At 49.5% G+C, this 14,896-nt stretch overlaps 1 protein-coding gene across 9 annotated transcripts in view; it reads left to right on the top strand.

Annotated features, from left to right (window-relative positions):
- The window catches only part of CSNK1G1 (casein kinase 1 gamma 1), a 766,422-nt gene that overhangs the window by 388,945 nt on the left and 362,581 nt on the right, over positions 1 to 14,896 (top strand). For all 9 annotated transcript variants that reach the window (XM_086959211.1, XM_086959214.1, XM_086959215.1 and 6 more), the window contains one exon: positions 8,422 to 8,854. In XM_086959211.1, the coding sequence (XP_086815337.1) occupies positions 8,674 to 8,854 (181 nt within the window). In that variant the 5' untranslated portion in view covers positions 8,422 to 8,673. The remainder of the gene's footprint in view (positions 1 to 8,421; positions 8,855 to 14,896) is intronic.

Here is a 14,896-nt window from a genome sequence, read left to right as displayed (position 1 = left end):
CGGACATCAAAGCACGCCAGCCCTATAACTGGGGCAGCTCCAGAACAGGAAGGCAGTTGTATCTTGGAGTCGAGAGACGAAAGAAGAACTCATCCTGGACGGACTACTGGCGCTGCCGTAGCTCTGTCCTGTGCACCATCATCCTGCCTGTTGGCGCTGCCACAGCCGTCGTAACCTTCATCCTTCACCGTCGTCCGGATCTGCTGGCGAGGCCGCGGACCGTTGTAACTGTCATCTGCATCGGGACCTGCTTGGCTTCTCCACGGCCCGTCGACCATCCTTCATCCATATCGGGACCTGCTTGGCTTCTCCACGGCCCGCCGACCACCCTTCATCCATCTCGGGACCTGCTTGGCTCCTCCACGGCCCGACCAGCAACCACACCGAGCTCGAGGATTGAGAGCTATTGAACTCATTGGTAACTAAGACTGTCCCGCTACCCTTTTCCTCAACCAGAGATCAGAACCGAGGGGACCCCTGAGTCCAGACCTCCTTGTATTATATCAACGTAACCTAAGAAGTGCATATAAAGTCTCGTTAACCTTCAATCTTGTGTGGTGTCCGTCTGTGGGGGGGAAGTTACTTATCTGTACAGTCGTTGGAGACGGCTCTCCCTGGAGACCTCTCCCCGTAATCTCGGCCGACCCTCCCGGTCCGTCTAACAGTGAGGGTGTATCCCAATTCTGCATCCCAATATGCTCTGGAAGGGCATGGGGGTCTGTCCTGCGCCGTGTGCACCATATGATATAATGTAGAAACCATGTGTCGTGGGGAGTCGTCCGGTAGTAGCCACTGCAGAGGAGCTCATGTGGGAGGCTCATGTGGGAAATCTGGTGTGACAGACCGTTGGCCTTGCTGTAATCGTACATAAAAGAAAACTTCTAGGGGGGTAGGTTGGGTTTCTTTGAAGATGTGAGTCAGTGTCCGGAATGCCCCATTACGATGTAGATCAACCCAAGTGGCTATATTGGTACATCCCCGGAGTTTGAGGAATCCGGTTTCCTGCAGGAGTTGCATTTGTGGATGATATGCCAACGGAAGCAGTGGAGAGTAAAGCATTAGATACCATAATAATTCCAGTATGCAATGCCAGGCATTCAGTGTGCAAGTGAGTTTAGTAGGCGCTGTGTCTTAGTGCAGGGGGTTGAATAGGATACCTTCTAATGATATTTGGTCCGCCAGTCAATGTTTCGCCGCCACTTGTGGCGTATTATTATTATTATTATTATTATTATGTTTCTTATATAGCGCCTGAATCGACCCCCGAAGGGGTATCTCCGCGCTTGCCTTGGGAACCCGTCCTGGCTTTTCCCTGTGAGATAGCCCCTACAGGGCATCCCCAAGGTGAAAGCCAGGCATCCCGCCGCGGGGGGGCCGTTGTGGAGATTAAGCAAGCTTAATGCCCAGAGTTGCAGAGTGTGAACCCATGATTAGGTCAGGCACCGAAGCGAGAATTATCGAGTCCATGGACATTTGAGCTCAAGACCCTGCCGCGTCGGGAATTGAACCCTGGTCCCGGGTCTGACCTCTGCTTCAGGGTCTGCCTGCTCTAACCATATAACGAGGAGGGTGGAACCAGTTGAAGCAGAATATGCTTGTGTGCAGGCGTAATATAGCTCAAATTCCGGAATATCTAAGCCCCCTTGTGCATAGGGTCTAGTAAGCACCCTCCATTATAAACCAGGCTGTTTACCCCCCCCCCCCCCCCCCCATACTAATCTGATCATTTCCGTCTTCAGCATTGTGAAAAAGGTCCGGCCTGGATTGTACAGAATATTAAGAAGCAGGTCTAACACCTGGGGCAGAACCACCATTTTAATCAATGAAGCCCTCCCCGCCATCGAGAGGGGTAGGGAAATTCAGCGCAAGACATTGTCTGAGATACCATCTAGGGTCCTGCCATAATTTAGACGCATGAGCTCTTCTCTGTCAGTGGTGATCCGTATCCCCAGTTAGCGCACATCCAACTGACATCACTCTAAGGGGTAATTCCAGGGGGAACTGAGCCGCCGCAGCAATTAGAGGGAGGAGCTGCGATTTCTCCCAATTTATGTAGATGCCAGATATTTTCCCGAACAGTAGAATTTCGCAGAGCAGCGGCTTGAGGTTATTTTGTGGATAACAAACATAAAGGGTCATGTCATACGCGTACAATGATGGTAAAATTTAACGCAAATTTCATCGGAACGCTTTTTCTTGATGGTGCTAGCGTAACTTGGCTGCCAGAGGCTCTATTGCAGGGCGAAATAGCGAGGGCGAGAGTGGGCACCCCTGTCTGGTACCCCTAGTAATGGAAAAAGCAAGTGATGTGTATCCATTTATACAGACCTTAGCCACGGCAAGGTGATACAGTAGTTTGATCCAGGAGAGACATATTGGGGGAAAACCCATGAGCTGCATAATCCCCAATAGATAATCCCACTCAACTGAATCGAACGCCTTAGTGGCGTCGAGGAAAACTGACGCTTATGGCAGTTCTGGGTCAATGTTGTAAAAAACGTGCGGATATTATGGGTTGTTGTTCTGCCAGGTATAAAACCTGATTGATCAGGGAAGGCCAACTTGTCCATAAGCTAATTTAATCTGTTCGCTATAACTTTAGCAAGGATTTTAGTGCTCCAGTGGCTGAGGGAAAGTGGCCTATAAGACTCACACTTAAGGGGGGGATTTTCCTGGTTTCAGCAAGGAAATGTGTGCTTCTCGCATAGAAGGGTGAGCCTACCTTGGTCTAGTGCATCTTTGAATACGTCTTGAAGGATGGGGGCCACCAGTTCAATATATGTTTTGTAGAATTCTACTGGGATCCCATCTGACCCAGGTGCCTTCCCCGATTTCATGTGCATTATGGCTTCTTTTATTTCATCCAATTCAAAGGGAGCACTGAGAAACTCCTGTTGTCGCCCAGCCACCCCAGAGCAACTTCCTCAAAATAAACATTAAGATCTAGTTTCTCACGCCTGTACAGTGAGGCGTAATGATTAGGGAAAGTCTGTACTATATCCGCAGTGTCCAAGTAAGTGATGTCCCCCGGGCCCTGAATCTCCAGCACAGTGTTTGTGAAGCGCGGCTTTCTTATAATTGCTGCTAATACCTAGTATGTTCTGGCTAGGTGTTTGGCCGTCACAATAAGGGGGCCCAAATCACGTGTACAGTGAAGAGTCGAGGCGGGCCCAGGATGGATGCTGTGTGGTGTGATGTGTGCCTTCAGTGGTGTACTGGTGGAGGTAGCGCCAAACATCTAGAACCTCATTAGCGTTCATTATGTTACGCAGCGTTTTATATGTGCCACTGTATTGCTGTGGGGCTGGGTTGGATCTGTCCATCGCTGGGTCTAAAGCAACTTTGAAGTCTCCCCCCAAATAAGATGAGTAGACCCTATTGCCACAATTTTTCCCCATAGTGTGTCAGAAAACTTGGGGGAGTCTGTGTTGGGCCCATAACAGCAAGCCAGGGTGACAGTCTGTGGCCAATCTACCCCAGGCCAAGCAGTAGTGAACATGCTGATCGTGCGTTGCTCCGGCCAAGGCGAAAGGAAAGCCTATTTTTAATTAGTATTGCCGTCCCTCTGAAATAAGAGGAATATGCAACATGAAAATATGCTGTGTTCCACTTGCTAGCGAAGGAGTTCTTATGTCTTGGGTTCATGTGAGTCTCCTGGAGCATGGCGATATGAATCTAGCGCCTGTCTAAATATGTCCGGATTCGGCGGCGCTTTCTTGGGTCTCCCAGACCCCTAATATTACAGGTGAGGATCTGAACTGTTGGAGTACTCACATGATTAGTGTGATTGATTGTGCAGCATGATAGGTAGTAGCTGCTTGTAAGGTTGATTGGTACGACCATGGTACAATTGGACATCACATGTGTTTTTTGAGTTACAAGTAAACTGAATTGACAACCCTTTACCACACCCCTCCCTCTAAATTAGGCCAGAAACATGCATCCCTACCCCCCTCCCTATTTCCCCATGTGGCTCTTGTGGTCCGGTCTGGATACTGGGTGGTATTGCCGTCTGACGCGGCCTCCTGGTGTATCTGTCTATAGGTCGGCTGTATTGCGTTCTATAGCAATAAAGCCCTGCTGTGTCTCCTACAAGGCTGAGGGATGTCCCACTCTTATGGCAGTAGTGTTCCAGACAGTCAGGCTGGACGCTTTAAAAATTATTGGGCATTGCAGAGTTTGCGCTCGAGGGTGCTTCGCGACCAAGCTCACACCTGTACTCCTCCGCGTTGCGGGGCCTTCATAGGGTAATGTAGTGGCCAGTATCACCCGCCTGGTCCTGTATGGAGGGGCCTCCCTCCCAATCTCTCTGCAGATGGCCCTGGACCCGGGTAACGCTGAATGCAGGCAGGCAATTCACTCTAGTAGGCTACCACAGGCGCTTGCTGGCAAGCTCTTCAAGCACTTAATGGAGGGCGGAAAAAAATACAATGCAGTGAGCCTGCCCGTCTCCACCACCACGCTTCAGAATTGAGGCCCCGGGCGGCAATTTTATCCCTGTTATGCGCCAGCGGAACTATCACCTGAACGTCCTCAGCTTAATTTTCAGTCAGCCGCAAGCAGATTGCATATGGCTCTCCCACGGCGCAGCTGCCTACGGGTATCTGCTGCCCTGTTGGTGCGTTCGCCACATGGACGACCGGGTAATGTCCCCCATTCCCAGTGTGGTGTGACTCGTTACGGTGTCTTCAGCAACCACGAGTCCCTCAGCTCTATATCGCTGTCCGGTATGGGATGGAAGCGGGTAGCTGTACTCACTCTGATGCAGGTGATCTCAGTTGGCTCAGTCAGAGGTCCTGTCACCACGTGGGTGCCGCAGGGTTGCGTGCCAGATGCACTTCAGGATGAGTTCCAGGCTCCCCTGTCTCAACGGTAACAAGTCACGAGCACCCGCCTCCACGGCTGCCAGGAATGTCCTTCGCCTTTCAGACTCACGGGAGACGATGCCTAGCTCAATACCGTTCCCCCACTGCGGTTTTTAGCCAGCTGGGATCACTTAACGAGGATATTTGGTCGGAAAATTTCTCTGGGCTGCAGGAGCCACACTGCAGTGCGGCCATAATGCTTGTGCGCCACCTAGCACCCTCGTGAATGAGTACTTAATTGTTTGGCAAGTGTCTTGTTTGATTGTCTCCATCCCACTGCATCTGAGTTCAGTGTTGTGAAATCAGCACATCTGTAACCTGTGTGACTATAACTGTCTTAACCTCTCTATGCTGAATATAAAGCAGTGTGTGATGATTTGCTCGGCACACATTTGTGCTTACACGTTCAGCAAGTGTATACAATGCTTTCAAAAACTACTAGCAGCCCGTCCCGACCTTGTCCGGGAGCAACAGGCTTTCCCGACCCCAGCCCGCCCCGACATTGTCCAGCAGCCAGGGCCCCCACCCGGCCCGTCCCCAACCTGCCCCGACCACCGCCTGCCCCGTAATGGGTCCCCTTACCTGAGCCGCCGCTCCTCCCACCTGTCCGTTGCTCGCACCGCCGCTGGCCTGTCCGCTGCTCCTCACGTCACCGCTCCTCCCCCGCTCCATGTCCGCCGCTCCCTTACCTCAGCCGCCGCTCCTCCAGCCTGTCCGCTGCTCGCACCGCCGCTGGCCTGTCCGCTGCTCCTCACGTCACCGCTCCTCCTCCGCGCCATGTCCGCCACTCCTCTTCGCGCTCCTGGACGCCGCTCCTCCCCGCGCTCCTGACTTGAGCACACACGTCGCGGCCGGAGCTACTTCGGAGGGACTACTTTTTTGTTTACTGTACATTTTTTAAATAACGTTTTTTTTATTTATATAGCCTATAACCATCTACACACCCAGACGATTCCAACTGTGTATTGGGTATGTGGATTGGCGCTGTGGTTCCCGAGTTTACCCGCCTCAAAAGATGAAAGTTCTTCCTTTATCATAGTAGTATAGATAAAGTCTAATGTGGTAGTATGATTTAACACCTTACAGGAACTATGGACTGTGATGGAATCATGATACTTTGAGACTCAATCAGTACTGCCTTCTGAGTTGCCTCGTACCCTGAATGAGGCTAAGACCATGCCACACTAAATGTCCTGCAGGTGCATTTATCTTTAACTTTTGTGTTTGTTCTTGCTTCATTGATGTTTAATAAAGGACTTGGTGTCTGCCTCACTCACTCCAGGGGATTCGCTTCTGCGGTTAGCTGGCAAGATCTTGGATGCCCGATCACAGGATTTCTTTTCTGGCAGATGTTGTCTTGGGGATATATCTACATGATTCTCTTTGCGGTCGGAATGAGGATTCCAGCACTGTAACGTCATTGGCCAGAAAAAGAGCCATAGATTACCTATCATGCTTCCACCATTACATTGCATGATCGTTAGAGGTATCACTGGACAACTAGACATGCTTCAATGGGAACCTTTAGCTAAAGGCAAGTGTTTCCTCTTCTACAAGTGAGCACGCCTGTAATATGGTCAGACCACACCTGTACGGCAAGAGAGACTCCTGGCCCCCGCTTCACTGCTACTGTTCTCAATACCCCTTTCCTCATCAATAACGGTCTACTGCTGTATTGCGTTTCAGTGCATTTTACGAATCTTGGCCTACTATTTGGGAAGTTGTACTTCCCAGTCCAGCAACTGTGATCGTTAATCATGGATATATGCTGCTCTGTGCAAATTTCCCCCTCGACCCAACTCCCCTACATGCAGACCGAGGTTTTCTGCTGTTTTATTGTATACATTGCCATCCTTCAGTCGGAATTGTCGTTTTTGTAGTTCAATAGTGTGACTGTAAACTCTAATTCTGTACTTGGGGTCGGCCCACACTATTCCTTTGTACTGCAGGGTAGCTGTTGGTTGGACTGGAGAAGGAAATCTACCATGCCCTGCTCAGAGTCCAGTCTTGTGCATGACTCTTGCAGTGATGTCACAATCCACAGGTTTGTCATGGCCTAGGCGAGTCTTTGGGTTCCTCAGGAAATCTGACAAGGAGGATATGAGCTTGACTGAGAGGAGGGAGTGCTGTTGTACCATGAGCCCCCCAGGCCTGTGAAAAGGAATGCTAATCGGACAACAGCGGTTAGTTTACACTTTGCATGTAGGCTGTGGAGTCATTCTAACCCCTTACCCGTTAGGTAAGCAGTTCACACAGTGTTATCTCAGGATTATGTGCATCAAGAATTACTTTCTACTTTCTATATTCTAGTGGCACTAGAAACTTTTAAATATTTGGTCAAAAGGAAAGATGGAAACATGCCCCAAAAACTCCTAGAATTCCTCAGCCCTATCATTTCCTGTTTGTTCTTTCTCCTCACATACTGACATTCCCAGCCCCTATCTCTTCTGTACCTAGTAATACGAACTACAGAACTGCCTACTTCAGCTGCGCTGCTCAGCTGCTTTTGTGCCCGAAGCCTACTTTGAAATTACTCATAATAATCAAATACCCATCTCGTGTGTTGGTGAAGCAATGAGAAGAGATGAAGAAGTCTCTATGCTAGCATTATTAATCTTTCCCGCACGCTATCTTCATTATGTGCATAACTAAGAGAAAGGAGCTCCGCGTCTAAAGTCGGGAGTATTGAATAACTGCAGGAAAAAGGCCCTAATCTCCTCATTCTTATGTTACATTCAAAACAGTCTGATAAATATCGCACAAACCGTGGTCTAGTTTAGCAAAGGGGGAAATTTATAAACCCCCTGTTCAGAACGAGTTGATAATCTGATAGAAATCTTTCAAATAAGGTTTTATTTTAGCTTTAACAGGGTTTCACCCCTACTCCTGCTATCAGTGATTCACATTCACTTAAGCAGGGGATAACTATCTAATTACTGCTACTGTTAATGAGCCTGTATGCTGTTGCTGTCCCACAGCATGTGATTTGAAGCATGCTGGTTGGCTGATGTTTGATGGCTGAGATTGATATTTTGTTAAGTGATAAAGATCGCGTGGGGATGGTTTTGTTTCAGTAACATGGTGCAAAGTTCGGTTTGTGATCATTTTGTGGAAAGAGATGCGTAGTTTGTGGTTGTACTTAATTCATAGTGCAGTGCAGAAGAATGCAACTTTGTTTTATTTATCGTACAGCAAGATGAGGTAGGTTTTGTTGCATCTAAATGGCTGGACTTCTAAAAAGCGACCCTGATTCGTGGCTTTGAGGCTGGTATTTATCGAATGCATTTGCTTTTTCACCATTATGCATTTTTGTAAAAATAAATATGAGATGAATTCAGTCTGTTCCTTTGGTGTTCTCCAAATCTACTTGCCAAGAGGGATAGGTGTTTTCTTCCATTGCTGATCTTCAAGCTCTCATTAAAAAAAATTGCCTCTCGTAATGCTTTAATCAGCGGCACTTCCCTTAATTGCTGGTTTTGCGATATTAACTAACTGTAAGTTATATATGTATTTGTTTTGGATTTTATGACAATTTTTTTTATTCTTTTCACTGTAGGTTACAAGAGATCCTCTCAAGAGTGCCTCTATGGACCTAAGGAGGTTTCAACATGGTGGAGAAAATGAACATGTTGGTCTGGTTTTAACAGCCGATCAGACATTTCTATGACTGCTGCTGAGCATTTCACAGCGATCCTTTGGGATATTTATCAGAAACACTTTAATTTTCTTCTAATCCCTCGTTAAAGGAGGGAGACTTTAATTAAAAGACTCTGCCATTATTTGGGCAGAGCGTTTGTGCTATTGGATCATGGACCATAGTAACAGGGATAAGGATGAACGGCCGCGGACGACAAAAGCAGTGCCCTCACGGAGTGGCCATAGCACTCGGCCATCCAGCTCCACAACATCCTCCGGTGTTCTTATGGTGGGACCCAACTTCAGGGTTGGGAAGAAGATAGGATGTGGGAACTTTGGAGAGCTGCGACTAGGTAACAAGAGCGTGGCAGTATGAGTGCATGGTATTTAATCCTGCTGTCAGAACCTAATTATACAGTTTTTTTGGTTTCTTGTGGAGAGAATCCAGGATAAAAAAAAGCACATAAGGTTTCTTTTATAACCTGGTGAGGGGAGTTGGTAACTCTTCCTTGTGGTTTTATTGATTTACAGAATTTGCAGGTGTGATAGCACAAATATACACATCATGCTGTGCAGTTTCTTAAATCTTTCATAGCTTTGCCACTCTACCCGTAGAAAACCATACCTACAGCTTCTTTGGTGCACCTTTAATTGATAATTTTTATTTTTTCTTGTTGTCGGTTTACTCATCCCAAACAGTTATTGCGTGTTATCATTTTGTATATATGAAATGTATTGCATAATCACACTTCCCGAGTGAGACATGGTGTTTGATGGAGTGTCTGTTGACGTGAAGGCATCTGCTTGTATTGTTATCAGAAATTATTTCTCCACCTTCCATCCCACATTATTTTCTTTGAGCCTTATCACCAAAGTGTGCAGAAAGACAACAGTATTTTATTTTGAAGGATTACTGCGCTTCTTAGACTGATTATTAGTAATCACTGCTAAATTGTCTGCTTTTTCAAGTGAAAGTTGATTTCGTATTTGTCTTAAAAATTGATCTTTTCTGATGGATACCTCTAACCACAGATTGCTCACCTTGAGAATTTCCCCAGGCGCCAAACTGGATCCAGAAGATTTTTTCAGTTTAGCTCCAACATGCCAACAAGAGGCGGCATGCAGCTTCACGTAGGCTCCACACTGCACTGAAAGGGATGGCTGGAGTCTCATATTGTAACTACCCAAGCAGAGAAGTTACAAGGATGCCAGAGTGTGTCCCTTGGTCTCACTCACAGTCCTCTATCTTGGAGCTGATTCCGATGCACCCTAATTTTCAAGGTCTATTGGTGACACCACACAGGTTGAGATTTAAGAATGCCATGCTCCACATCATTGACACCCTACCAACTCGCTCCTGTTAATATTAAAGATAGGCTCAGCTCCATTCTCAGTCTAAAATGAAGGGTTGATTGTCTAGAATGTTGTATACTACTTATGCAGTTGATCCGTATTTGATCTAATTTCATCAAGGCACTGCTGGATATATTTAATGTTCCATATGTTGATGAAGGTATTATTTTAGCTTAAATAGCTGGTATTGTTGGACCTATGGCACCTACTCCATATTTGTTTGCAAAATGTTTGTCACCCCTGGTATATATCTGAGCATTTGGTAGCCTGTTTAGTAATATGTTGAGTCCAGTTTGAATCATCTTGTAGTTCAACATGAAGATACAAATAATCCTATATGGTCTGTTTTGTGTTAATCAACCAATTATAGCTCAGGTGTGAATTACTGAAGCTCATAATTTTAGTTCTGTCATAATAAACATTCAAATTGTTGATGCAGTTATAGTATTTTACGGTATATATAGAAGTGGTCCCTGACCAAACACGAAAAGTTTTAAAAGGTCACAGTGTTTAAATTAAATTAATCCAAAAGAAAAATCAGAGTGCAGGGTGTTTTTATTTTCACCGCATAGTTAGTCAATCAATGATCCAAAACTTAATGGAAATTATTATACACAGTATATACAAGTTCAATGCGCCCACAAGGAAAAGGGAAAGAGTGCAAGGGAAGGGGTACACATTTCATGATAGTTATGCATCACTAATCAAAATTTCTCATGTGCATGAATCTACAGATCACCATCACAAAAAATCATAGATCCCCATATGTGGGGTCAAACAGTGTACAAACATCAAAGAACGTTTCAAATAGAAGCTCCGAATCAGCTGTATACATCAGGCTATCCTTAGGAGTTCAGGGTTGTAGAAGAAAGTCTACGTTTCGACCCAGAAAAAACGTGGTCCTTGTCATAGCTGTAACATAATTGTAGCGATTGTTGTCCATATCTCTGCATTAAGGCATAGTTGGATCATGGGAATCAATCGTTTTAATCATATGATATTTCCTCCGTTATTGCGGGGTAGCGTTATTTGATCCTAGAAGTCAGGTAATCACTTTGGCTTATCCTGAAAGAGTTGGATGGGTTGAGGAGCGTGCGAGTCAGCGTCCTACTCCGGCAAACTAGAACCAGGGCTGGTGATTACCTGACTTCTAGGATCAAATAACGCTACCCCGCAATAACGGAGGAGATATCATATGATTAAAACGATTGATTCCCATGATCCAACTATGCCTTAATGCAGAGATATGGACCACGTTTTTTCAGGCCGCCTTTTGATCTCTCAACAGGAAACAGCCCCACCCTACCTTCCTCCCTCCACGTCCTGACGAAGACCCGCATAGTAAGGATCTACTGTCCTACATTTTCTGGGTCGAAACGTAGACTTTCTTCTACAACCCTGAACTCCTAAGGATAGCCTGATGTATACAGCTGATTAGGAGCTTCTATTTGAAACGTTCTTTGATGTTTGTACACTGTTTGACCCCACATATGGGGATCTATGATTTTTTGTGATGGTGATCTGTAGATTCATGCACATGAGAAATTTTGATTAGTGATGCATAACTATCATGAAATGTGTACCCCTTCCCTTGCACTCTTTCCCTTTTCCTTGTGGGCGCATTGAACTTGTATATACTGTGTATAATAATTTCCATTAATTTTTGGATCATTGATTGACTGTAACAGTGCGGTGAAAATAAAAACACCCTGCACTCTGATTTTTCTTTTGGATTAATTTAATTTAAACACTGTGACCTTTTAAAACTTTTCGTGTTTGGTCAGGGACCACTTCTATATATACCGACTAATTACCCAGGTCCCACTGACTACATGGGTCCAACCCTATTATCTATAATATGTTATAGTATTTTAGGCACTGAAGATCTAATGGGGTCTTTCAGAAAAACACCAGGCTATCTGCCTTTGGCAAAAATCTTTGGCCACATTTCAGAACAGGTCCATTATTGTTATTTAGAGTATCTGAAAGAAACACGTTAGTGTTAGATTCCTTACCTTAGAATATCCCCAGGCGTCAGTCTGGATCCGGAAACTTTTGCGTAGCAGTACCCCTGCGCGTCGGTAGGCGTCGTCTGCAGGCGTCCCCTGCGGCTCCGGGTCCGTCTTCGGCGTCGTGCGCCGTGATGACGTCGCTGGAGTATATAGACGCCGCCTCCGCGCGCTGACGTCAGTTCTTCTTTTTTCCGCGCCAGTGGACGCAGATCTGAAGAGCAGTACTCCGGTCTTTGACCAAGTTTTTCGAAGTTAATTACTCACTTGTGCCTGATAGGATGCCTGGGTTCAAGCACTGTGATGACTGTGAGCGCACGATGTCGGTCACAGACCATCACCGCCTCTGTCTCCGGTGTCTGGGCCCCGACCACGACGTGGACTCCTGCGTCGACTGCCGGGCCCTCACCAACAAGGCTAGGCGGGAGCGGTCCCGCAAGCTACTGGAGCTCCGGGTGTCGGCCCCACGTCGGGAGCGGTCCCGGTCCGGCCGGAGGTCGAGAGAGCGTTCGAGGGAACGATCGCAGAGCCGCGCCGAGCGTTCCGGAAGTCGACACCACTCGTCAGGCTCGTCAGGTAGGAAGCATAAGAAGTCGGGGCGTCGTCATCGTACCCCCGACTCCCCCCGACGCGGCCGGGGGCTCGGGTGACCCCAACCCCGCGGCTCCGCGAGAGTCGCCGGCGCGGCCTGCCTCATACCCTCCGGTCCCTGGGCACGGTGCGACGCCTGAGGAGATCGAGGCGTTCCTCATGGCCATGAGGGCGCTCGGTTCTCCGACGGGGCCTACGGTGCCTTCGGGCCCAGTGCTACCGTCTGGGGGTCCTGGCAGTTCGGGTGTTCGCGCCTCGGCGCCGTCGGGTGCTCCGGCCCCGGTGCCGCCGACGGCTCCGACCCCGGCGCCGCAAGGGCCTTCGGGATCGGCGCCGGCTGGTCTTCCGGCCTCCCCGGCGCCGTTGCCATCGGGGTTACCCCCGACGCCGCCCCCGCGCGACGCCGGTTCTCCGGTGCCGGCTCCGTCCCCTTACCTTCCCCGGCGCCGGACGCGGCGCCGGACGGGCGTCGCTCGACGCCGGTCCCGGCGCCGATGGGGCCCATGAACCCCGAGGAGCCGGTCTACATCGTTGACTCCGAATACGGAGGTGATGAAGAGTTCGGTGAAGGTTGGGAGGGGTCCGAGGACCCTCTGTCACGCGAGTGCCAGTATGACCCGGACTGGACAGGTGACTTGGGGGATGCCAGTGGTCTGGACGACTCTCCTAACCCTGGTTTGATCTCTCCTCCTACCGTGGCATCGGTGGAGGGAGCTGCATATTCTGTGGTGCTGATGAGGGCTGCCAAGGCCTTACACCTTGAGCTCCCCGTCGCGGCCGTGAGGCCTAACATCCTCACCGAGGTCTTCAAACCGCAGTCATGCCCACAGGAGCCACTGCTGCCGTTTAATGAAGCCTTGTCAGTCGTTCTGTTGGGCACTTGGTCCAGGCCCGCTTCAGGTCCGCCTGTTGATCGTAAAGTGGCCAGGCGCCACCGTCCTTGTCCGGACGACCCCAAGTTCCTGTCTACCCACCCCACTCCTGAGAGTCTGGTGATCCAGGCCTCGACCTCCCAGTCCGCATTCCCGTCGGCCCCGCCCGATCGGGAATCCAAGAGGTATGACCAATTTGGCAAGAAGGTCTTCTCGTCCATTAGTTTGGGCCTGCGGTCTTGCAACACCGCCTGCCTCTTGGGCCGCTACACCCACTCTGTGTGGGATACGGTCGCGGAACTGCTGCCAGAATGCCCCATGGAGGTGCGGGCAAAACTCGGTCAGGCTGTGGCTGAGGGCCGAGATGCAGCGAAATATTCGATACGGTGTGGTCTTGATACGACCGACTCGCTGGGCAGAGCTATGTCAACGACAGTGGCGATTCGTCGCCACGCCTGGCTGAGATCCGCCAATTTTTCGGCAGACGTCCAAAATACACTGATGGACATGCCGTTCGATGGCTGTCACCTCTTCGGTGACAAGGCGGACCACGCGCTGGAACGCTTCAAGGACTCCAGGGTCACGGCCAAGTCCTTGGGTCTCTCGACCCAGCGTCAGCAAACGGGTTAGTTTCGTCCCTTTCGTGGCCAAGGAAGGGGCGCCCCCACACGTGCTGCCAGCCACGCGCCGCAACAATCCTTTCAACGCGGTGGCGGCCGTGGAAACCGCCGTGGCGGCGGTCGGGGACAACGGCGGGGTCAGACCACACCTTCCCCCGCAGCATCTACCCCAAAATACTCCTAGTCCGTGCTTTCGGCCCCATGTGACGCCAGTGGGTGGCAGGGTTCGCCATCACCACGCTCACTGGCGCACGATCACTTCGGACAGGTGGGTGCTGCAAATCGTCCGAAGGGGCTACTCCCTCCCCTTCGAGACCTCTCCTCCAGCCATGTCACCGCAGAACCACCGTGTGTCGGGGGACCACTTGACACTTCTGCAGGAGGAAGTTACGGCCCTCTTGGCCAAGGGGGCCATCGAGCGCGTTCCTGGGCCAGAAGTAGGGCGTGGTTGTTATTCCCACTACTTTCTGGTGCCCAAGAAGGACAAGGGGGGCCTACGTCCTATCTTGGATCTAAGGAACGTCAACGGCTTCCTCCGGAAGGAGAAGTTCAAGATGTTGACGTTAGCTCAGGTCTTGGCTGCCCTAGACCCACAAGACTGGATGGTAGCGTTGGACTTGCAGGACGCCTATTTTCACATCCCCGTCCTGCCGGCCCACCGGCGTTACCTGCGGTTCACGGTAGGCCAGGAGCATTTTCAGTTTATCGTGCTTCCCTTCGGCCTTACCAGCGCCCCACGGGTGTTCACAAAGTTGATGGCGGTGGTCGCAGCCCATCTGCGCAGGTTGGGGGTTTCAGTCTTCCCCTACCTAGACGACTGGTTGTTGAAGGCGGGCTCGCCCCAGACAGTCGTCCACCACCTTCAGATGACGGCAGACCTCTTGCACGACCTGGGGTTCTCCATCAATGTGCCGAAATCACACCTGTGTCCCTCTCAAAAGCTCCTTTTC

The sequence above is a fragment of the Lissotriton vulgaris genome, chromosome 2_2 (genome assembly GCF_964263255.1).
Source record: "Lissotriton vulgaris chromosome 2_2, aLisVul1.2, whole genome shotgun sequence".
Lineage (NCBI taxonomy): Eukaryota > Metazoa > Chordata > Amphibia > Caudata > Salamandridae > Lissotriton > Lissotriton vulgaris.
This window is presented reverse-complemented; position numbering and strand designations above follow the sequence as displayed.